The sequence below is a fragment of the Mya arenaria genome, chromosome 15, assembly GCF_026914265.1.
Source record: "Mya arenaria isolate MELC-2E11 chromosome 15, ASM2691426v1".
Classification (NCBI taxonomy): Eukaryota; Metazoa; Mollusca; class Bivalvia; order Myida; family Myidae; genus Mya; species Mya arenaria.
In genome coordinates this window covers 14,448,774-14,472,887 of record NC_069136.1, presented here as the reverse complement: position 1 = coordinate 14,472,887, position 24,114 = coordinate 14,448,774, and the positions used below count along the sequence as shown (strand labels likewise).

At 36.7% G+C, this 24,114-nt stretch overlaps 2 protein-coding genes across 2 annotated transcripts; one reads left to right on the top strand and one right to left on the bottom strand.

Moving 5' to 3' along the window:
- The first annotated feature begins 71 nt into the window (after nucleotides 1-71).
- Nucleotides 72-12,542, top strand: LOC128220641 (cyclin-C-like). The gene is made up of 10 exons (XM_052929120.1): nucleotides 72-166; nucleotides 1,031-1,137; nucleotides 1,495-1,579; nucleotides 2,176-2,245; nucleotides 3,480-3,531; nucleotides 4,625-4,716; nucleotides 6,117-6,211; nucleotides 7,678-7,745; nucleotides 8,700-8,898; nucleotides 10,472-12,542. Exons 1-10 carry the CDS (start codon nucleotides 135-137, stop codon nucleotides 10,506-10,508), a joined length of 837 nt encoding a protein of 278 aa, XP_052785080.1. The 5' UTR covers nucleotides 72-134; the 3' UTR covers nucleotides 10,509-12,542.
- On the bottom strand, nucleotides 12,532-20,445 carry LOC128220640 (monocarboxylate transporter 12-like). The gene is made up of 6 exons (XM_052929118.1): nucleotides 20,075-20,445; nucleotides 18,210-18,353; nucleotides 17,333-17,479; nucleotides 14,663-15,916; nucleotides 13,914-14,051; nucleotides 12,532-12,939 (listed from the first exon to the last, which is right to left on the bottom strand). The coding sequence occupies exons 1-6, from the start codon at nucleotides 20,289-20,291 to the stop codon at nucleotides 12,812-12,814; spliced, it is 2,028 nt and encodes a 675-aa protein (XP_052785078.1). The 5' UTR covers nucleotides 20,292-20,445; the 3' UTR covers nucleotides 12,532-12,811.
- Between the last annotated feature and the right edge of the window lie 3,669 nt (nucleotides 20,446-24,114).

The window sequence follows — 24,114 nt, the reverse complement described above, 5'->3', positions numbered from 1 at the left end:
ATACTGGATGTCGTTTAGCATTAACCTTATTTATCCTCAAACTTATTTACATTAACACCGCCTATTCCGGTGTTAACCGCAAAAACGCCTCTGAAAACTTATCCCAGTTGGGAAAAAAATAAAAAAATAAAGAAATGGCAGGGAATTTCTGGCAGAGCTCGCACTAGTAGGTCCCAGTGTTATAAAACGCATAACGTCTTATACATATGCTTGATTTTCTGTTTATATGAAGCGTTAAGTACTTTTAAGAAACTCCACAGAATATGTGATTATTACTAAATATTAGCATTTATAACCATTTGTCCGGATTGTTTCTTTTCGGACAAATATTAGATTCAGGCTTCAACTTTGAGAAATTGTTTCTTTAATTGAAATAACAAAGTTTCAAGGAGATAAAAGTGAATTTTCACTTTTGTGTTTAGGCTAACGGTTGGATTAACAGTTTTAATTGTTGCGCCATGGGTCCATCCTTGAGCTTGGACCTTGTGGATTTTAACTAGTAAGAAAATAACTTAAAATCCATGAATCACTTGAAATCAAGTCCATCCTAGCTGAGTGCTGGATGCTGAGCTGAAATCCACAACTGCTAGAACATTAGCATGTAAAAGTCATCTAAATTAAGCCTTTGTGACTAACAAGTGCTTGCAGTTGCCATCAAATATTTTCTACAAGTGGGCTTATGCTAATTGACAACTGACTTGCAGAGCCCTACAGACTCAAAGCTGTTCACTATAATTTAGGCAGCTGGCCCAAGTCTCTTGTACATGTATTTACTCAACTGAGTAAACTGTTGTAAATACTTTATATATTTATAATAATTTATTAAAAGGAAATAATTTTGATTTCTTTTCTTTTTCTTCTGAATAAAATTGATGAAAAAATGAGGGTATTTAAAGCATTGGTTGTTAAAATTAAAAAAAAAATGCTTACTTGTAAATTTTCATTAAGAAGTTTTATGAATGTAGCCCCAGTGGTGTGCTTGATTGAACGTTCAACCTTAATATGATCTGTGTCTACCCCTCTTTTTCAGTCAACAATGGTTATTGGATCGACAAGATTTGGCTCGAGAGAGACAAGCTGACCTGAAGATAATGAGTGAAGAAGAATATGAAAAATGCATGATCTTCTTTGCTAATTGTATGTATATGAGGATGATGCTAATTTCTTTAGCAAACACTGTTGAAAACTTTTATTTAAAATTGTTCACTTTATAATATAAGTAACATTTCTGTCCAGACTTCTTTGTATAATATTATGTACAGTGTATACAACCCTTAATATTCTAAATTAAATCATCAATATATGTGAGAACCCAGTACAAAACTACATGTAATGATTTTCTAAATCTATTGATGTCATACTTTTCTTATCTATATATAGTGCCGTTTATTCAGCATTTATAATGCCTGTCTTGGCTATCATTGATACTAAATTAATACCATTAAGAATGTTTATAAATGTTGTGTACTAAACTCATTTTTTGCATTATTTCAGTCATACAGGCTTTAGGAGAGCAGTTGAAAGTTCGCCAACAGGTGATCGCTACAGGCACAGTGTACTTCAAACGCTTCTATGCCAGGTACAAGTATGGCAAGGATTTAAGTTTTTTTGAGGGTGAAAGGGATCGCAGGTTATATGTTGGCAACGATACTTCTGAAATTTGATGAAATTGAGTTATTTTACTCCTTTTTTTGAAAACACACACTATCTGTACTGGTGGATACTCATAACATTTCAACAGAATATTGTAAACCCTGCAAAAAACTTACCCAGGATTTTTAATCCTGTGACTATCATGTTGAACACTTTGGGTCTTTGATAATGATGTACTTGTTTTTAGAAGTATAATGTTGTTCAAATAGGATGCCCAGCTTGAAAATTGCGTCAAGAATATAGGTCCCCCTGTCCTCCGACAAAACACGTCCTATTTATTTTTGCATAGGTGGACAAGAGCCCCCCAATTTTTTTTACAAGGCTGACAAAACACCGCCTACGCATCTTACAAGGCAGAGAAATCACCTGCAAAAATTAACAGGAGGTGTTTTGTCCAGGGTGTATTGTTTGTCCGGCTCCCATTTTCTGCCTCATCCCTGATCACCTACTATTACCAGGAGACAATTTAATCTTAAAGAAAAAAAAATGTTTGTTTTTTAATATACAATATTATTTTTTCAGAAATTCATTGAAGTGTATTGATCCATGGCTGATGGCTCCAACCTGTATCTTTCTTGCTTCAAAAGTTGAGGTAAATGAACGGTATTAACAATTTGTCATTAGGAGGCTTGGAAACAGCAATCATCAATTCAACAGTCAACACTTTTGTGGACACATTGAAAATTGACGTACATCAAATATATGAACCCAGTGACTTAAATTAACTCACTTTCTTTGTCCTTCCCTCACTTATTTATTTCCATCATGTGCAGTTTGTATAAAAAAAATGTTTAATTTGTTATATATACCATCCACTTAAAATAAAGACTTTACTTTCTTACTTGACTTGAAGAGGTCAATATTCAATTGAGAATAATGTCTAGCAGTGATAATCATTATACATGTAGTTTTAAGTTTCAAGTATTATTGGCAAATCGGTATCTTGCCTTTTGCCACATACAAATTATATTAACAGTTATAGAAAAGGTCATGTTTATATGTTTTACCGAATATCATTAAATTGAGATTAAGATGAAACACGATAATAAGCATTATACTACATGTATTTAAAATGATACAGGTACATTTAAACAGATTATATAATTCTACTGAAGCTTAATATGTTTTATGATAATATGCTTCCAGGTGGATTCTTGAGATTTATCAGTGAAATAAAGTCAATATTCTACTGTTTTAAACAGAGAAAACATCAATTTGATATTTTTCACTGTTCAGAAATTTTAGCCCTTTTTCACGTACAAATAAAACTATAGTACTGTCAATGACATAATTTTCGAAATGATGTTACTTTTGCATTCAATATGGCACACTTTTCTGATAAACTACAATTAAATGTCCTTTTATGCATAAAAATGTTTGTTTCAGTTTAAGATCGCAATATATTTCACATTGGTGAGCATCAAAAGTGAATATTTTTTAACTCATAACTGCAGTAATCAAAATTTACATAAGCCCTCAAGCCCTGCCTTAAAATGTCTTCAGGGCTTGCTCAAATTCTGAATTTTATATAGCAGGGCTTGTTCAAAAATGTAATGCAAAGCAATAGTATAAGAATTTGGGCTTGTTCATTAAAGGGTCTTATTTCAATGACTTTAACTGTGCCACTCGTGAAATGTAAATTTTTGTACTCACAAGGTGAAATATGTTATAATTTTACACTAAAATATACAGTTATCCTCTATATCAATGGCAAATACATGATAAATTAAAAATTGTCTGTACTGAAGAAGCTTTTGTGGTTCTACCTGTACAAGATGCCGCTTCTTTTTTATTTTGATGTACATTTTGTAACTCTCTGTTTGCAGGAGTTTGGAGTGATATCCAACAGCAGACTAATTACTACATGTCAGACAGTGGGTGAGTCAATTAATGTAAAAATGAAGTTGAAATTGCAGACGTACAGTTATCAAAATGATTACAAACCATCAAAACTTGCACTACAATTTTACTAAATATAAATAGTTTGCATATTAATGTATACATCGGAATTGTGTTTATCCCATTATGTCGCATCAAGTGCTATCATATCTCCAATATTTGCGTTGTATTGAGCTTCAAATGGTACGGCACCGACACTCACGAAACTTATATTTTGAATGGCTTGCAATGTTTGATCAATTATGACTTTGCCATTCAAAAGTTTATGTCCCAAGGTTACGAAATTTGGTGGGTTATAGCTGCACTATTTCAAAGATTGACAGTTTTGACATTTTTTGAATTTATGTCTCAGAACAAGCTGATTTTGGCATCAATGCCTTCAAGTCAGTCGTATTAGATAACCCACAATATAATGGATCTCATTTGTGTGAAAAACAGCCGAAAAATTTAATTTTCTTTATGCGTAAGTAACGCTTTTAGCCAGAAAAGATAAATTATTGACCATAAATATGAAAAATAGAAAAGATAAATTATTGACCAAAAATATGAAAAACTGAAATCTTATCTTTTGTCAGCCTTCTGATATCACTGGTTTCCAGACATTTATGCAAACATTTTCAGGACAAAAAATAAAATAAAGTTGTCAAAATTTTATTAAATGGAAACACTTCAAATTGGGAAGAAAAAAAACTTTGAATTATTCAGGCTCATGTATCAAAAAATACTGGAATACATTTAGAAACAACCACAAAAACTACATAAGCACAAACAATAATTCCATGATTTTTATTTTTATTTTTAAATACATGCTTCACTTTAATTTCTATTTTGGAAATTTATTGAATTTTGGCCTCTACTAGAAAATGGGGAAAAGCCCTTACACTCTTGAGCACAGTGGTCAGAAACTGGCGTAGGGAGAGCAATATTTGATAAGCATATAGTGAGCTGAATTTGTACATTCTGTACCCAGTGGGTAGGAGTGCTTAGGTAGCTCATTGTCTACCTGCCGTCATGTTAACTTCCTGTTAGAAAATGATAGCAAATGAGTTCATGATAATTTTTATTATTTCAGTGAAGAACAAGTTTTCCCATGCATACCCTCAGGAGTATCCCTACAGAATCAACAATGTGCTGGAGTGTGAATTCTACCTGCTAGAAATGATGGTATGCTTCATGTTTAACTGGTGGAAGGGGTCTTGTTGTAAAAGATGCCTGTCTTTTACCTAAGCTTTGAGAAAAATAAAAACAGGCCAAAATCAAAACAAGGGTTTTAAAATTGGGTTTTTGTTATATGTTTATATTATTAGGCTTGTGAGTTGTAATTAAATACAATGATGAACATACATGTTATATTACTCAGGCTTAATGTAGAGGAATTCCTATCATTAAGTTTGATGTCTGCCTAAGATGTAATTTGTTCTACATGTAGCTCCACCAACTAAACCTGGGGTCTGGTTTCAATGCAGAGAATATATTTGGGGATGATTCCACCTTAACAAGCCAGTTGATCAGAATGTGACTGACATGTTTGTACAACATCATCATTTCTCCACTACAGGACTGTTGCCTGGTTGTGTACCACCTCTACAGGCCACTTGTACAGTACTTGACCTACACACTTATACAACACCTTCAATTCTCGCTCATACAGAACTATTGCCTGGTTGTGTTCCAACCCTTCAGACTTCTTGTACAGTATGTGAGCTACATGTTGATACAATACCTTCAAATATCCCCTATATAACTGTTGTCTGGTTGTGAACCACCCCTTCAGGCCACTTGAACAGTATGTGACCTACCTGTTGATACTACACCATCAATTCTCCCTATACAGGACTGTTGCTTGGTTGTGTGCCACCCATACCCACCAGTGTACAGCATGTGACCTACATATTAATACTACACCATCATTTCTCCCATTACAGGACTGTTGCCTGGTTGTGTACCACCCATATCGGGCACTTGTACAGTATTTAACTGACCTATTGATACTTTACCTTCTGTTTCCCCATACATGACTGTTACCTGGTTGTGTACCACCCATATCGGCCACTTGTTGAGTATTTGACTTACCTGTGGATACTTTACCTTCTTTTTCCCCATACAGGACTGTTGCCTGGTTGTGTACCACCCATATCGGGCACTTGTACAGTATTTAACTGACCTTTTGATACTTTACCTTCTGTTTCCCCATACATGACTGTTACCTGGTTGTGTACCACCCATATCGGCCACTTGTTGAGTATTTGACTTACCTGTGGATACTTTACCTTCTTTTTCCCCATACAGGACTGTTGCCTGGTTGTGTACCACCCCTACAGGCCACTTATACAGTATTTGACCTACATGTTGATACTATGCCTTCAATTCTCTCCCTACAGGACTGTTGCCTGGTTGTGTACCAGCCCTACAGGCCACTTGTACAGTATTTGACCTACATGTTGATACTAAACCTTCAATTCTCTCCCTACAGGACTGTTGCCAGGTTGAATACCACCCCTACAGGCCACTTGTACAGTATATGACCTACATGTTGATACAACACCATTATTTCTCCCCTACAGGACTGTTGCCTGGTTGTGTACCACCCCTACAGGCCACTTGTACAGTATGTGACTGATATCAGCTCCACTGATGACAGTATATTGCCTCTTGCATGGTAAGTGTTTCCCTTACAATTGATTTGTCTCAGGAAAGGGCAGGGGTAATGTTAAGGATTTGCAATAATGGTAGTGATGTCATAAAAGAAAGAAGATCAACTCTCCCATTGGAATATGCTTCGAAGGTTTATGATACATGCTAGTTGCCTGTGATTCAATGACACCATGATTTTAATAAACTCCCTGTTGAAGGGGATTGCATTTAGAAATAAATGTCTGTTAACTTCAGGGCTGGGTTGATTGTTGGTTTGACAAACAACAATGTAAACTAAGCATTTGAAATAATCAGATTGGCCTAAATACCTGTATGGGGGGCTAATCTGATTTTTTTATGATCAAGTCAGGGTACAAATGTCAGATTCAGCTGTATTGTTAGCTCGACTATTCGAAGAATAAGGAGAGCTATCCTAGTCACCCGAGCGTCGGCGTTGGCATCAGCGAAACCACTTATGTTAAAGTTTGCGTACCACCTCAAATATTTTCAAAGTCCATTGACATATGGCTTTGAAACTTTGCACACTTGTTCACCATCATGCCCCCAACCTGTACACAGGAGGAGGTAACTCTCTCAAGCATTTTGACAAAAATATGCCCCTTTTTTGACTAGAATATACTTTAAAGTTTGTGTACCACCTTAAATATTTTCAAAGTCTATCCTAGTCACCCGAGCGTCGGCGTCGGCGTTGGCGTAACCACTTATGTTAAAGTTTTTGTAAGAGTTGTTGTACCATCTCAAATATTTTCAAAGTTCATTGACATATGGCTTTGAAACTTTGCACACTTGTTCACCATCATGCCCCCAACCTGTACATAGGAGGAGGTACCTGCATCAAGCATTTTCACAGATTTATGCCCCTTTTTCGACTTAGAATTTACGTTAAAGTTTGCATACCACCTCTAATATTTTCCAATTCAATTTATGTAAATATCTCGGCACATCATGTATTACAGTGATCCATGCATGTTTCGCCAAAACTTTTCAATCCATACTCCTTTTTTACTTGTCTTTGGTTAAACAAAAAAACTAATTTGCTGACATTTTGGAACTAAATGACGTTTAAAATATCTATATAATTTGAAATATTAACTGTTCATCATAAAACAAATTAAACTTGAATAAATTTTGGTTTTAAATTAAAATGATCTTAATGTCATAGTTTTAATATTTTGCTACATATTTGAGTGAAATTTAGCCATTTTGTAAATGAACACAGTAGTTAAAGAAATGAAAAAAAAATATTGCCATGTTTAACGTTTATACAGATCTATTATTTAAGAATATTGAAGTCACATCCAGTAGTGAAAATCTATCAAAATGGAACTCTGAAAAATATAATGGTCAGATAGGTGATGCTTAATTTTGAAGCCTATTAAATAAGTCACCTTTTTCATTATATGAAAAATGATCATATAAGATTATATATTAAAATAGTTTTGTGACTATATCACTTTATGCCATTTTCAGGCGTATTGTCAACGACTCGTTAAGAACAGATGTATCCTTGTTATATCCACCATATCTTATAGCATTATGTAAGTATTCTTTTAAACATCTTGGCCCCAAGTTCTTGAATGTTCTTACAGTGTAACAGGCTTAAGTCATTAGGAGCTCCTCAGCCATTTTTAGTGAAAACAACCTCGGATGTAAATGGACGGTTTACAATATCAAAAATCGGTACACTTAAAGTCTGCTGCTAGTAGATCGCGTACTAATTTAATTTAGCAGTTTAACTTAATGACTTAACTCTAAGGAATCTTAATTATGTTTGCAATTAAACACTATACTGGCAATCAATTTAAACTTAGATCGACAAAAACAAGCTAAAAGTTAAAACACTACATTTAATGAATGTTATAATTCAAATTTGTACCAACTTCTGCTACTGATGTAACGGCATACATCTGATGTTGTTTTCAATAAAAATGGCCGAGGAGCTCCAAATGAGACTTAAGTAGCATATTTCACTAGGACAAATTTCTTACCTATTCCTGAATTTATTAAATAAATTTTAGTTTATTGTGATTATCAAAAGATTAACTTCCTTTCAAAGTCTGACCCTTTTTTTAATATAAATACATGTATTACACAAATTATACCAAAATAAAAATAATGAGCTTAGCTTGGTCTTGTTATTTGTTGTAAGTCTTACTAAAGATGTTTCAAGAAATTGGAGCCAGATCTCTCTAGAAAAAGTAGTTCTTAGATACATGTTCATGCAGTAATAGTATAACTAGTATCCAGTGTACTTGGAAGTTCTGGCAATTTTAAATCCAATGTTTATGAATTGCCATTATCACCATTTTGAGCTTCTCTGAAGAAACCAAATCAAGGTATTGCAAGGCCTCAATGTTGAAGTCATTATTCAATAACTTGTAATATTTTCGATGAAAATGCTGTTAAGTTATGGTGAACTCAGTTTTGAATGTAAATGATCAAATAATCGACCATTGTTTTATCTTAATAAAAGCTCTATAATTTTTTCCCAGCGGCACTTCATATAGCCTGTGTTATACAACAGAAAGACTTGAAACAGTGGTTTGCAGAGCTATCAGTCGATATGGATAAAATTCTGGAGATCACACGTCAAATTCTACACCTGTATGACTTGTGGAAAAATTACGACGAAAAGAAAGAGATAGCGGCGGTCCTACAGAACACGCCGAAACCGAAGACGAACCCATCCCCGTAAGTTACCTGCTGTGCTTAAGATCTAGGCATGTTTTCAATATTCAACTTTAGTTAATATTTTGTGCATATATCATTGACCTCATTCACTCTATTGGTCAGTTATTAATAGCAATTAATCAGATTAGCTACATTGTCCTTAGATCCAGTTAAGACCAATATTTAATACCAGCCCTAGTTAGTGTTTCAAATGTTGTAGAGTGATAAACAAAGGTTTTTGAGATGGAGATTTGTTATTTCTTTGTTGCACACGCAGTCTCCATTTTGAATTGTAAAAAATGATCAAATCAAGACTTTCTAAAAAAACATGAGACCAAGTGTCATATAGCTGCACTCTCACAGAATGTGACAGGTTTGACATTTATAGCTCACCTTAGCACGAAGTGCTTAAGGTGAGCTATTGTGATCGCCTTGTGACAGTCAAATCGTCGTCGTCCGTCTCCGTTGTCAACAATTTGACTGTTAACACTCTAGAGGTCACAATTAGGGCACAATCTTAATGAAACTTGGTCAGAATGTTACCCTCAATAAAATCTTGGACGAGTTCGATATTGGGTCATGTGCGGTCAAAAACTAGGTCACCAGGTCAAATCATAGGAAAAGCTTGTTAGCACTCTAGAGGTCACATTTATAACTGTACATTCATGAAACTTAGTCGGAATGTTTATATTGATTAGCTCTAGGCCAAGTTAGAATCTGGGCCTTGTGTGGTCAAAAACTAGGTCACCAGGTCAAATCATAGGAAAAGCTTGTTAGCACTCCAGAGGTCACATTTATAACTGTATTTTCATGAAAGTTAGTCAGAATGTTTATATAAATAATCTCTAAATCAAGTATGAATCCGGTTCATGTGCGGTCAAAAACTAGGTCATTAGGTCAAATCATAGGAAAAGCTTGTTAGCACTCTAGAGGTCACAGTTATGACTGTATGTTCATGAAACTTAGTCAGAATGTTTATATTGATTAGCTCAAGGCCAAGTTTGAATCTGGGTCATGTGCGGTTTAAAACTAGGTCACCAGGTAAAATTTAAGGAAAGGCTTGTTAACACTCTAAAGGTCACATTTATCTATCTTCATGAAAGTTGGTCAGAATGTTTATATTAATAATCTCTAAGTCAAGTTTGAATCCGGGTCATGTGTGGTCAAAAACTAGGTCATTAGGTTCATGGAACTTGACCAGAATGTTATTTTTGATAATCTGAAGGTAGAGATTGAAACTGGGTAATCAGAGGTCAAAAACTAGGCCACTAGGTCAAATCATAGAAAAACTTTGTAAACACTGTAGAGGTTACATTCTCTCTTTGATCACCATGAAACTATGTCAGAATGTTTGTGTTTATGGAGTCTATGTCAAGTTTGAAACTGGGTAACCTGAATTGGATCAGGTGAGCAATACGGGGCCTTCAGGTCCCTCTTGTTTATTGTCTCAGAATCAGCTGATTCCAGTGTCAGTGCATTCCATTCAGTCATATAAGATAATTCACTAAAGGATAGATCTCAATTATTTGGAAAAGTGCTGAACAACTCTATTCTTATAGCGTTAGTTTAAAAACATTTTTTTTTGTATTTTCAGACCACCACAAGGAGAGGGCCAAAGTCAACAACAATAAAAGGAAATAATATCATATCATGTTGTTGGATTAAAACTTGAATTATGGTTATGAATTCAAACAAACTACATTTTTGCTTGTTGAATTCTAATATTACTTCAAATAAGCACAATTTCTAACATTTTTTATAAAATTCACAGTGTTACAATAATTCACTGCCCGATACAATGTGCCGTTTTTTCCTTAGCGTCTGTCCCTTTTCGGCAGCACCCTGTCCCATTTTAAGACCTGGCTTAAACCATAGGCTATAAACAGTCGGCACATATACTGTACATGAACATGTCTATGTTTTATTATATGAATAATTGCTATACCTACATTGGCAAAGAGGTGACATATTGATTTTGTTTGATCTTATGGCCATGACTTACTGACATGTTCCCTTAACTTTGTTCTCTCTAAGTCTTGGCCACAAGATAACTAAGTTGTGGGAATGGGATAGTAAGTCGTGACCATGACATAAAAAGTTGTTGCCACAGCTTAACTAAGTAGTGAGCACATAATAACTAATTTTAGTCATGTAAATTTATAAATTATCGGCCTCATACTAGCTCGTATTGATAATTATAGGCTTGTTGTGAGGAAATACTGTATTTGCAGATTTTTGGACCATCTGGTGTCTAGTCCCTTTAAGTTTCATTCTATAAAAGCAGTGCTACATATATTTGCATATAAAACGGGTTCTCGGGAATTCCATACTTTGTATTTTTCTGGTATTGGTCGGAAGTTGCTTTTGGACAATACAAAGTTGACATCCTATCAACAATTGTATTGAACAATCGCTTTTTTGATTTAATATTTCTGTGATGTAAGAAAAAAATCCAAAGTGATAGTTGTATATCTTAGTTCAAACATTATTTAGTTGATTTTGCAAGTGAAATGTTCAGTTTAATTATAAACACTGACACATTATTAAACTGAAATTAAGATCTGATGATGTTATGTTGTACGCTCATTGCAACAGTAATGTAACTTATTACCTCAATTTTATTTAAACATTTGACCTGTATACGTGTAGGTAACATTGTTGTGACTTGTATTGTATGTCAAACAACAACATCTGAAGACTTATTGACATATGTGTAATTCTAGTAATTTTCAGGAATATCAGGCTGTTGTGATATAATTATTATAACCTTTGGTATTAGTTGTTTGGGAAAGAATGGAACAGAAATAAGTTGATATACATGTAGTATGTTCAGTGTGAAATGAAGTATATAAATTGTTGTGATAGGATTATGCCAGTGTTTTTCTTACCTGTTATAAATGGGGCTAGGGCCCTTTGAACTGTGAAATAGCAACACTCCAGTGCTCCAGCTAGGCCTACATAGCAGGATGGGGTACCCTGCTGCCATTTTCCAGCACCTTTCTGCCATTTTCCTGCACTCTGCTGCCTTTTACTACACATTGCTGTGTACTTTTGTTTGACAGAGTCAATTTTCATTATTAAGTATAAAAATAATAAATATACTTAATTTTGACACTTAGATAAAAGCTAACATATTTCTAATAAACTACTCGTATTGAAAGTAATAACAACACCTTCACAATATTCATTGTGCTCATTCAATATGCATCAAAAGTGCCCATTCTAACCTAGCATCCTGCCCTTTTTAAATCCTGGCTGGAGCGTAATTGCAACACTAAATACTAAACTGTCAAACCGGCAATCATTATTTGACAAAAGAGTGCTAGAAGCATTATTTTACTAAATGTTTTAGCGTTGCTTATTGTAAGAGCTACGGTAGTTTACACATATAGGGAGGAATGTTCAACAATTTCATTGACAAGACGATGTTTACTCTGATAATTGTGGTTTTGCTTGTATTTTTGTGAATTAGAAGTATTTTGGTGTTTGTAAATGGTGCCCAATTTTGGCAAAATTAAAGGTAGAGAGAAACACAGCATGTCTTCATGGCATTCATAATTATACAAGTATATATAAATATTTAAAATCAAGAGAGCCATGGGTAATCATTGGCATATTTAAGATGACAGCATTGTTAACAAGGTTAATAAACAATTAAAACTTAACTTGTTTTTATTCTAAATATTGTTATATTATATAGTAAGTGACTAAGGACATCTTCAGTTATTTTGTTAACACATTGTTCCCTGTTCCCGCCCTACCACGGGAACAAGTTTCATTGTATGCATTGTCAACGAACTGTTGTCGCCCCCCGCCCCTCTGACTGCAAGTAATGGGAAATATTGACCCGAAAACAGTGTTCTTAAAATGTTCATGCCGTTTGGGCTATTTTATGACTGTGGATGAGAGCGTGAACACTGATGAGTTTCTTTCACTATGCCTTGTCTGATGGTGGGGACTTGAGCCTTTCGATGAGGACCACTAGGAAAGCCCCGATATAGGCCAGACCGCCTACCAGATGGAAGGACGAAACGTACGACCCGGTGTAGTCCCGCAGCAGACCTGGAAAATTAACAGTTTATAGTGTTGAATCTGGCTTAGGTAAATACATGATCAAATGCGCTTCAGATATTGTCCTATTTTCCACAATAATAAAGCCCGTTAACAAATTGCGATGAAAAATTGTATACATTGTCAACGTTTGGTTCCCGGAACACCACCAAGTCTGGTGGTCGTATGTATCCGGGTACACCAGGTCTGGTGGTCCTATGTATCCGGCTACACCGGGTCTGGTGGTCGTATGTATCCGGGGTACACCGGGTCTGGTGGTCGTATGTATCCGGGGTACACCGGGTCTGGTGGTCGTATGCATCCGGGTACACCGGGTCTGGTGGTCGTATGTATCCGGGTACACCGGGTCTGGTGGTCGTATGTATCCGGGTACACCGGGTCGGGTGGTCGTATGTATCCGGGTACACCGGGTCTGGTGGTCGTATGTATCCGGGTACACCAAGTCTGGTGGTCGTATGTATCCGGGTACACCGGGTCTGGTGGTCGTATGTATCCGGGTACACCGGGTCTGGTGGCCGTATGTATCCGGGTACACCGGGTCTGGTGGTCGTATGTATCCGGGTACACCGGGTCTGGTGGTCGTATGTATCCGGGTACACCGGGTCTGGTGGTCGTCTGTATCCGGGTACACCGGGTCTGGTGGTCGTATGTATCCGGGTACACCAGGCCTTGTGGTCGTATGTATCCGGGTACACCGGGTCTGGTGGTCGTGTCCAATTTGGATCCGAAAAAAATGACATGCCTTTGTCCGCAAGATCATCGCCATTTGGATAAATCTCTCCCGTTGGTGCACGGGAATATAGTGTATTTTCAATAAAAATTAAGTTAATAAAAAGTCTCAAATTCTGTTTGTACAAACTGGGAGCAATATGTCTGGTATTGTGTATGAATAAACTGATCGAACACCTAATACATCTTATTTAGCAAAATTGGCAGCACTTATTGGTAGGGTAGTGCCCACTTACCAGCGACGGGGAAGAAGATGGCCACGGATACTCCATGCACGAGAGTCCCGAAGCCCAAGGACTGCTTAAACTTGTCAACTCCGATTACGTCCATCAGGAGGATCGCATACATTGAGATATACTGGCCGCAACACACCCCTGTAGATTATCAAGCAGAGCCTGGTCATGTCACCCTAAGTAAAGAAATTTACTTCGCCCGATCATAGACCCCTTGTCAAATTAGTTTAGTTTAAACTTTTTTACAACAACTGAGAAACAAGTTATTACAACATTATATAAATCACTCGTTGGCACGATTTTACGCGAGAGTGTGATCTTGTGATGGGGGGGGGGGGGGAAACAGGTGTTCTCGGAGAAATCCCACTTGTCCGGCTTGGTGACCACAAACCAAACTCGTCAAATTGTCCTTTATTAAAATAGCACCCAAGTAACAGAGTCGGCATATTAGTCAAATAGCCATTATTTTAGTCACGTGGTCTATATAGTCCTGTAGTCATTAATGCTGTTAAATAACCCGCACGCCCTATGTCAATTGTCCCTCTCTTACAAAAGCAGTACAAGCATACGTGGCTGACCTGTAGTGTAGGGTGGGGTAATGTTTGAAAGCTCGAATTTCGTTGAACAAATGAATATAACATGATTTTAAGTCAGGTTACTGTGTACAAACTTTCATTTACGTATACATTTTCGTATCATTAAAATGCCATTCTTTTTAACATATTTAAGTGTAAATATAAATTGCAACCTACCAGCTATGAGTGTAAAAATGAGAACGGTGATGAAGTTTGTCATATAGCGCGCTAAATGGCAGGCAGTGCCGAGCAGAATGGAAGTGCTTGCCAGGATGACCGGTCGCTGTATCCACTTCCGATCCGCTATGAACCCAAATAATATCTTGGCCACCAGGTCTGTGGCCGCCGTTATGGAAATCAGGACGCCTATTTGCTGGTTTGTTAGTCCAACGTCCTTGGCGTGGGTGGGGACATAAACCGGCACTAGCCCGACTCCAGACAAAGTACAAAAAGCCATGAGTAAAAATACTAGAAATAGTGGGTTCTTTAAAAGGGACACGTCAAAGACGGTACACATGACGTCCTTAACGCAACTTCTGCACGGCAGACAGCAGGCTTTATCACTTTTCTCACTTACGTTATCTCCACGGACATCAACTTCCGATTTTGCCTTTTCTACCATGTCAATGTTAAGGTCCAGAAATGAACCACATAAGCCAGCGTCACTGGTGTAGATCGCAACTTTGGATCTATTCACGGCGTCAATTACTCTTGACAATTGACTTTTACTTCCGCTCAAGCGATGAGTTAATTGTGAACCCCCACTTTCGGATATAGTCCGTGGTCTCCGAATTCGTTCAATCATGGGTGATCCTGGGGTTACATAACGGCCTATCTCGGGATCGTAAGATTTCATTCGCATGAATTCAATTTTTGTTGAGCCATTGACGTTATGTCTTGATCCATTTAAATTCGTTTTTGATCCCCGCATGTCTGTTATTGAACCCGTTATATCTATAATAGAACGTGCTTTCTTTTTACTCAAATTATCCATACTACCATGAACATGATCAAGGTCAACGGTAGCATCCACAATAAGTCCATGTGTTTCCTCAATACTGATTGGCGTATCATCAAAAGATTCCAGCAGTGTACTTCTCTTGTCATTGTTTAAATCTCTTCCATGCAAATCATCACTAATTAGTTCATCGCTGTTATTTGCCGGTGCCCTTCTCTGACACTCTTTCTGAAAAAGCTCCAGCGGGCGCATAAGCACCCCGGCGACTAAGATGTTCATAAGCATTCCGGAGACTATGAGCATTGCGCCTGAGTATCCATACTCTTCGAAGAGGCGGACGACCACTGATGGCCAGATAAGGCCGCCGAGGGAGCCGCCGGCCGTGAATATGCTGTTGGCGAGACCTCGGTGTCGGTTGAAGTAGGCGCCTATGATTGCCAACATGGGAGGGTGAATCAACGCAAGTCCTGCCCCTGAAATTGCACGAGGGCCGTTTCAATTAATGATTTTTCCAGTCTCCAAAATATGTATAAACGTCACGAATGGCAATACATTGTTTGTTTTTATTTCCTCAATTTTGTGTTCATTTTTAATACTAGCTGAAGTTCAATTTATTACAAATATGTATCGAACTGAGGTGACGTCAGATCTACTTTTTGACGTGGTATTTTTTAAAGAATTAATGCGCTTAGGTTTCACAATTGGACGTAAACATTATGTCGTTATGCGGTTTACAATACTGCAGATTTCTAGACTCATTTTATTGAATACGTTCATAAGATTGCACCGTTAATGTGAATTTGAAAGAAAGCCGAAGAATCTTAAATACATCTTTGTGACGAACCGAGGGTTGCAGAAATTTGAAATGTGTTGACAAAAAGCCTTTTTTACCTACTACAAATAGTCAAAACATCCTCAGCCAATATCGGGTTTCTTTCATTAACTTTACACTAGCAATACATTTGCGAGATGAAAGCAATGTCAATATAACCTATTACAAATAGGTGTATCTGTTACTGTTATGAAACAAGCTAATTGTATTTAAAAAAAACACATCAATTTCATAACGGATTGTTAGGTTATGACAGGTACTTATCGGTTACAGTTTAGGGCCATGCAAAAGATTTCTTGGATTCGAGTTTTATTGCATGTGCACAAAATAGCAAAAAAAGAGGAAAATGCCGCTTGTCGCGCCTACAGCCTTTCAACGCTTTCAGCGCTTTGATTATAATTTTTAATAGTATTAGTCATTATTGATATAAATGTCATGGTTACTATGTAGCAACTATACAACAGCTTTACCTTAGATATTCAACTCTTCCGTGCCCTCATGTCAACAACAATAAACATAAACTTATACTTAAAAAACATTCAGCCGCGTCTTTGATGCCTTGCATTGACATTCGTCTCGTTATTAAAATGTTAAAGATGAAATCAAATGTCTGATACGCCTGTCTAACAAATAACTGTATATCTTTGACTGTAGTTTGTTTCCGGGCGTCAAAGATATTATTGATAGCACATTGAAAGAAATAAAACACATTATTGTTTGAAGGAATGCTGTTTGAATGCTCTTTTTTGCCCCTATGTTTTGATGACCAAGGGCTTTATAAGTGTTGTACATACCAGATTGGCTCGCACTCGCTTGGCTCAAATTGCTCGAACTTAATGGAAAGGCCCGATTTCTATATACTGAAGGTATACTGAAGGTATTATAAAAGCATTCCTGCTAGGCAAGAACTTTCCGAGGCTCGAGGTACTTTCGCCGGTCCCTGTGAAGTCGAGCCAACGCGGTTCGACTGTATTCGATTCACTGTGACATTAGCCATAATGATACATTTTAAAGGATATAGCTCTCACATTATATTATGTTCTAATGTACAACCTACCTCCAAGAACCCCCATGCCGAAGTAGAGGAAAGCTATATCAGTTGCATATGCGGAAATGACGTAGCCGATTACAGTAAGGAGGCCCCCGGCACACACCGCCACCCGGCTAGAAAACCTCTGGAGACCAATGGTCATCACGAACAGGGCTGAAATGAGAATGTAGACGGTTTAATAATGGCACCACAATAAAGGATTCAGGTTGGACTCAATGTGTGTGCAAGGCTTTTGTCAAATTGATTTTGTTTATCTCACGGGCATATGATCTGGGTTTCTTCACATTTTGTTGTGATATTTAACTCAAGGCTATACTCAACTATTCATGGCTAACATTGTAAAATGAGCAGCATGATACATAATCATTTTTGCTTACTTCTGAGTTCAAAACGAAGAGTTTTTGTCAGTCGGTCTGTAAAATGTAGGTAAACGTTTTATTATGATCGGCCCAGTGTGCAAAACTTATTTTATTGTAGTACCAAGTGGCGTATAAAATTAAAATAAATCAAAAGGATTGGCCCAAAGTATTGTAGTTCGGCGTAAATGGACATTCGAAATAAAGCATGTTAGTAAAAGTGGTATTATGGTTTAGGTAACCACCTCTCTGCCAAGAGGTAGCGTGTTGGATCGCCACCAGGGCAGGGGTACGTTTTCATTGCCTCACAAAATAGACAACAGTTTGGTTTCTACCCAGGAAACGAACAAGAACGTGTTACTATCAGGGTGAGGAAACACGTGACCCCAAGTTAGCAGCAAATAAATACTGAAGACATGGGCATTTATTTGGCTTTAAATTTAACAAAGTACGCAGCGTTACAATATGAAGATATATCTAATACAATTCCTAAGGGTAAACTCATACATAATGAGGGAGAAACGTACCAGTAACGCTGAGCACCAGGTTCTGGATGAGGTTGGTGATGGCTGTCTGGGAGGCGTTTGACTGGAAGCGCATCTGGTACTGCAGGAAGAATACGCCGAAGGAGCGCATCATGCCGCCGTACACCGTGATCTCGAATGTACATGCTGGGAAGACAGATATAATGCGGTTTTAAGTACTGCGTTTTTATTCAGGAGATTGTATTCGACTTGAGTGGAATTTTGCAGATTCGGATTTCACAAGGCACAAGCCACGAGAGTCGAATGCGGTATTCCGGATCAAAACGCAGTACTTATAACAATTTTATTATAAACTACATGTAGTTATATCACTTCAGAAACATGTGTTTTCATAATAAATGTAATTTTAATTTTAATGACGCATTATTTTGTTTTATGACGTCATTTTAACATCGCACAATGATACGTTTACGATGTTACGTCAGCAGAGTGGGTTACGGCGGTATTGCACTGGAGTGGTATACGGACTACCGTATTTCGCGATATGTATTGCGTGTGGATTTATGATGGGTATATGATAAATGTAGTCTAGCGATACGTTATTTGCCTTTTGTATTTAACCCGCACTGTTTAGTGGACAAAAAACCCCATTACTAATTACAGAAGAAACTCGCTTAGTCAAACTCGTTTTTTTTCGGTTAGGTTGTACACTTTTTGTATTTCGGTTAAATCTAATGTTCATTATCTCGAAGTATTTCCCGTGGTCCCAACGCCTATGACATAGCCAGTTTGGCCTGTAAATTGAATTGTTTGGCGATTGCTACTGTAAAGTGCCTTCTAAATTATTTTATATAAAATCTACGTGACAATACAAGCGTCGGAGATATGAGTGCAAACACTAAATTTATTTGTGTTAAATGGGACTATGATTCATTAAAAAGCATTGCCTAATGCCGGGATGAATGCCTGAGGATAAACATACAACCGTATTGCCCATTTTGGATTTAAATTACAGTCTAAAGATTTAATATATGCAATGTTTCAATTACATTTCAAATTGATAGATAAACTTTGGTACAGATCTTTAGAAAAACAAACTGAACACTTTCATATACAAAAAATCCTACTATTCTGCAAACTAAGATAAGACATTGCAAGCATTATCAGTAAATAACCAATTAGGATGCATATTGGAGGTCTAGGCAAATACTATCAATTCACATATAAAGACGAAATTAAAGGGACTAGACACCAGATGATACAACTCCAAGAAAAAACATGTTGAAAACTACATACTATTGCTATCGCTGTGTACATCGCGTTTGAACCTAAATAACTGATGTATCACATCGCTTACGACACATGTATCCTTCGAAGTTTTTGCGTATTGTTCCAATTCGAAAATATACTGGGTCTGCCTACCACGTAAATCCCAGTTAGTTAAAAATAGCGTCGGAATTTACATCAGTGCTAAGCACGTGCATTTCAATGCTTAATATACACATTATAAACTGGGAAACCATAATGCGCTATTTTTAAACGAGTGAGACAGCGACAAAATATTATTTGAATCATGTAAAAGGATGTATTAACGACCTCCTACTAGCTCGTGTTGACAATTCTATGCTCGTTGTGAGGAAATTCTGTATTTGCCGATTTCGGAACCATCTGGTGTCTAGTCCCAACGTACATTTAGTATGGGTTTCACTATAAGTAAAGTGCATATACAATTCATAGTAGTTTTATTAAGCAGCATTTCAGTCACATAAATAAGCATTTATCCTCGGCGAGAAAATACTTGCGTGTTCTTCTAGTATAAAACACTCTCACAAATAGCAAGAAACGAACAAATTGTATTGATACTACTTTTTTATACGTAATTTATTTACCCATGAAAACATACTCACCAGCTAATACCACCCATGCCCAACCTCTGTCTATCGGCAGACCGGACGTATCTGCCTCCTCCACCGTGACGGACGCCTGACTATCATTGATTGATGTCTGCCGCGCAACATCCGGCGTAGCGGCATCGTCCACCGATGACGTCACGACGGCGTCACTTCTGGTTTGTGCAACTCTTTCTCCGTTAACACCATTAACGTCGTAAGCCTTTTCCATCATTTGTACAGATGATTCTTTTACATTGGAATAACTATTTTCTCATAAACAAATCTCTACTCTATACTTTCATTGTGTTTTCCGACAAATACCTCATGTACAATTGTGGAGAACAACCTGACACTGTATTGTGAAACATATTTCATCATATTTTTAAATCAGTGTCATCTTAGTATTAAAATACTGTTATCACTAATTTATAATCACAGTAATACAACCTTGTGCCGAACATCTTGTAAGTAATGGGTAAATCATCAAAACTAAATTTGGGACGGTAGATAACAACTCGCGTACTTCAGACAAGTGTTTAATATAACCCGAATACACCAGGTCTTAGTGATTTAACTATCTCTAATAGGTTTTGTTTTGCTCAGTGAAATTAAGTTACTTTGAGTGGCATAAATTTAACATATACTATACCTAAATGGCGAGATACATTACGACAAGCACTCCATTTTAACATAAACTAGTCTCCATATACACATGATTAGCGAAATATTACAAAAAGGGCCGTTTTATAAATTCGTACGAACTAGACGAAATCTACGACAACTTCGCAAGAGGGTTTTTTGTTCGTACATTTGTTCGCACGAACACTTTGTACGAAAGCTTATTGCGTAATTACTCTTCAAAAGGAGGAGAAAATAGACGAAAAAGTAAACAAGCGACAGATGATTCGGAACTCCTCGCCCATTTTCGCTCGAAAAAGAAACACGGATGAATATGGACGATTTACGATGTCAGAACTCTTTACATCATTTCAACGATGAAAGTAGATCGTGTATTAATTTAAATTTAGAAGTTAAACTGACTTTACTCGTGGGAATCTTAATCTTTTATGCAATAATCCGCTTCATTGGTAATCAGTTGACACTTAGATGTACAACAAACATGGTTAACACTACAATTAATAATATACCTGCATACATCCGAGGTTGTTTTTGATGGAAAATGGCCGAGGAGTTCCGAATGGCGGTAGATGTGCGTATACTCTAAACAATCAACGTTTTTGTGTGTTGATCTACTTTGCTATTTGAAAAATCAAAGCAGATATCTATCATTTATCTTAATAAATATAGTGGGCGATAACCTTTCGTCGACCACGGTTGCTACGGGGCGGTTTTACCCATTTAAAAAGTGTTTTCTTTGTCATATTTTACTTCAATGTAATGACACATTTTGATGTTATTAAACAATTATGTTTTAATCAGACATGTTTTGTAAATATTCTGGCGCCAACGGGATAAATAAACTCACCCTAAAAGGTATTCACACATGTCAGTGCTTTTACGTTCGTTAATGCTTTGTTATCCTCGATTGAAAATCCCGTATGTTAAAGTATAGAAAGCGCATATTATTTGAATTGCTTCTTAAAGATATTTACTTTCCTAAAAGGAATTAATTTAAGTTATTTAACTTGTTTTCCAATCCATTAATCATCATATTCATATATTGTACTTAATGTCTGTAAAATATGTAATAAGATATTATTTAAACTAAAGATATCTTAACACACTTAAATATGCTATAATTTACCATTATAGACACTAGATAGATGACACTTGTCATTTCTAAATCAATAGAGCTAATGCCAATTATCCCTACTGTACCCTTTGGTTGTTATTGATCAATGACAATGTGAATACAAGTCATGTAATTAGGTATGTTATATGTGTATAATTAAGATACGATATATTTTTTATTTCCCACAAATACGGGGCGGTCAAGACCGGAATTGCCGTTTAGGTATCTCCATCCCCTACGTGATGCGACCGTCGGCGCCTCTCTGACGTGCCGGCATCAACGGTTCCAAACGCGTGCAACTTTTTCGTTTACGGTCAAAATGGTGCGAAAATACCGTAAATGGGGTACCTCGTATCGAAGATTACTAATTATCCCTGCACGTGCTGACGTTGGGATCAATTTTGCAGTGTAGGAGTAGCTCGTACCTACGTGACACAATTTTCGGTGTGCTTAGGACGTTATTCGGTCACCCGTTTGTAAGGCCGCAATATGCGTCCCAAACCGTAGTTTTTCAGCGATCTTTGCCATACCTTAGTAGGTAAAGTTAATGCCGTCGATTTCTCCGGAACCACACATGCGGGTCGGTCGAGACCTGTTTTGCCGTTTAGGTATCTCCATTCCCTACGTAACCGACCGTCGGTGCATATTTGACGTGCCGGCGTCAACGTCATCTAACGCGTGCAACTTTCTCGTTTACGATCAAAATGGCGCGAAGATGCCTTAAAATGGGGTACTTATCCATGATCGAAGATTAATGTGAACTAGCAACTGTGATTTTATACTTGAAAATAGAAATTTGCAGCAAATCTAGTTTTCGGAATAGTGTTGTTCGTATCGGTATATTTCCCAGAAAGCATTAACATACCATCTCCGATCGAGTGATGAACATTATTTTTGTGAAATTAACTAGTAAGTTAATAAAATTGCCAACTTAAGGGTAACATGTCAGAATAAGAGAAGACTTATAAGCAGGTGTTGTGTAAGTATGGTATTTTGCAAACAATGGCATGGGCGTACATGTATAATTGTCACTTTGGATCCAGCGCTTCACAATCTTATGATCATCACGTGATCACACAGTGGAAAAGAAAGTAGCTGTGATTATTTATAATGTTTGAAATGCATATGAAAGCTAAAGAAAGTAGGAAATTCTACTCCAAAGCCTATTCACAACCAACGTAGATCACTTCGGATTAACATATGGGATTGTATAGGTACATGAATGTCTGCTTGTCTACAAGTGACTCGATTGATTTTCAACAGTTTCATTTCAGACCAAAGGACGCCAACTATCTTTGGTGGCGTTAATCTAAAGCCAGAGTTATATGTCTTGCTGTACATTTGAACACACTACCACTCATGGCAACATGTTAACACAGTTTCATTTAAAAATCTTGAACATTTTAATAATGCCAAGGTTATAGATTTGCACGCCGACAATGACGCCAAGGCTACAATATATCTACCTTTTTCTTCGAATAACAGATGAGCTTAATGGTTCAATTAGATCACGCCACCTGACACATCGCCCAAACGACATGAACATTTATCATGAACAGTGTTCTTGGGTCAACATTTTACATCGCACAATATTTCTCACAGATTGAACGTTTTGTCAACTTTTTTATTGTTTATCTTGGAACGAGCCACTTTTGCGAAAATCCATGGAAGCCAGGCATTTAAGACTGCTGACAATTAATAGATCGCAGATTTTTATATTTTAGTTTAAAAAATAATGTTTTATGCATTTTTCTTAAACCGTTAGTAAGGTTTAATCCATAAAACATTAATTTTCGAACGGAAATATGAAAATCTACGATCTGAGATTTTGTCAGCAATCTAAAATCATTGGTTTGCAGAAATTTATGCCAAAATTTGCTCTTTCCATGACATAAATTAAAATAGTTGTAAAAATGGTATAGTTGTGAGAGTGCAGCTTTAAGATGTAATATTAAATAAAACAAATGTGCGCTCCTTAAAAAGACCAGATATAAATAGAGATGCACCTCTATTTCATAAATGTAGGTGTACGTCTATTTTTAGGTGCACCGTTAGATTTAGACCTTCGCTTCTATATTTAGAGGTGCATCTCTATTTCGACTCTGATTTTGGCTTTAAGCCACGTTTGATCCTGATGGTATGGTACACTTTTACGTATACAAACATATCCCGCAACGCATCCATACATATGTAATTTACATGATTTCAATTCCGTCGACCAATTTAATCTTAGCTTTAAAATACGCTCGCAAGAACGAAGACGTGTTTAACGAAAACTAAGTGAATAAGTTCATTCCACAGT

What these genes read in the sequence shown, in the direction of transcription:
- LOC128220641 (XM_052929120.1), top strand. Translation starts at nt 135, where the DNA reads ATGGCAGGGAATTTCTGGCAGAGCTCGCACTA. An exon ending in AGTATATTGCCTCTTGCATG is followed by an intron (nt 6,212 to 7,677) that starts GTAAGTGTTTCC and finishes TGCCATTTTCAG; the next exon opens with GCGTATTGTCAACGACTCGT. An exon ending in ACCATATCTTATAGCATTAT is followed by an intron (nt 7,746 to 8,699) that starts GTAAGTATTCTT and finishes ATTTTTTCCCAG; the next exon opens with CGGCACTTCATATAGCCTGT.
- LOC128220640 (XM_052929118.1), bottom strand. Translation starts at nt 20,291, where the DNA reads ATGATGGAAAAGGCTTACGACGTTAATGGTGTTAACGGAGAAAGAGTT. An exon ending in CGGCATGGGGGTTCTTGGAG is followed by an intron (nt 15,917 to 17,332) that starts GTAGGTTGTACA and finishes GTGCAATTTCAG; the next exon opens with GGGCAGGACTTGCGTTGATT. An exon ending in CATCTTCTTCCCCGTCGCTG is followed by an intron (nt 12,940 to 13,913) that starts GTAAGTGGGCAC and finishes TTAATTTTCCAG; the next exon opens with GTCTGCTGCGGGACTACACC.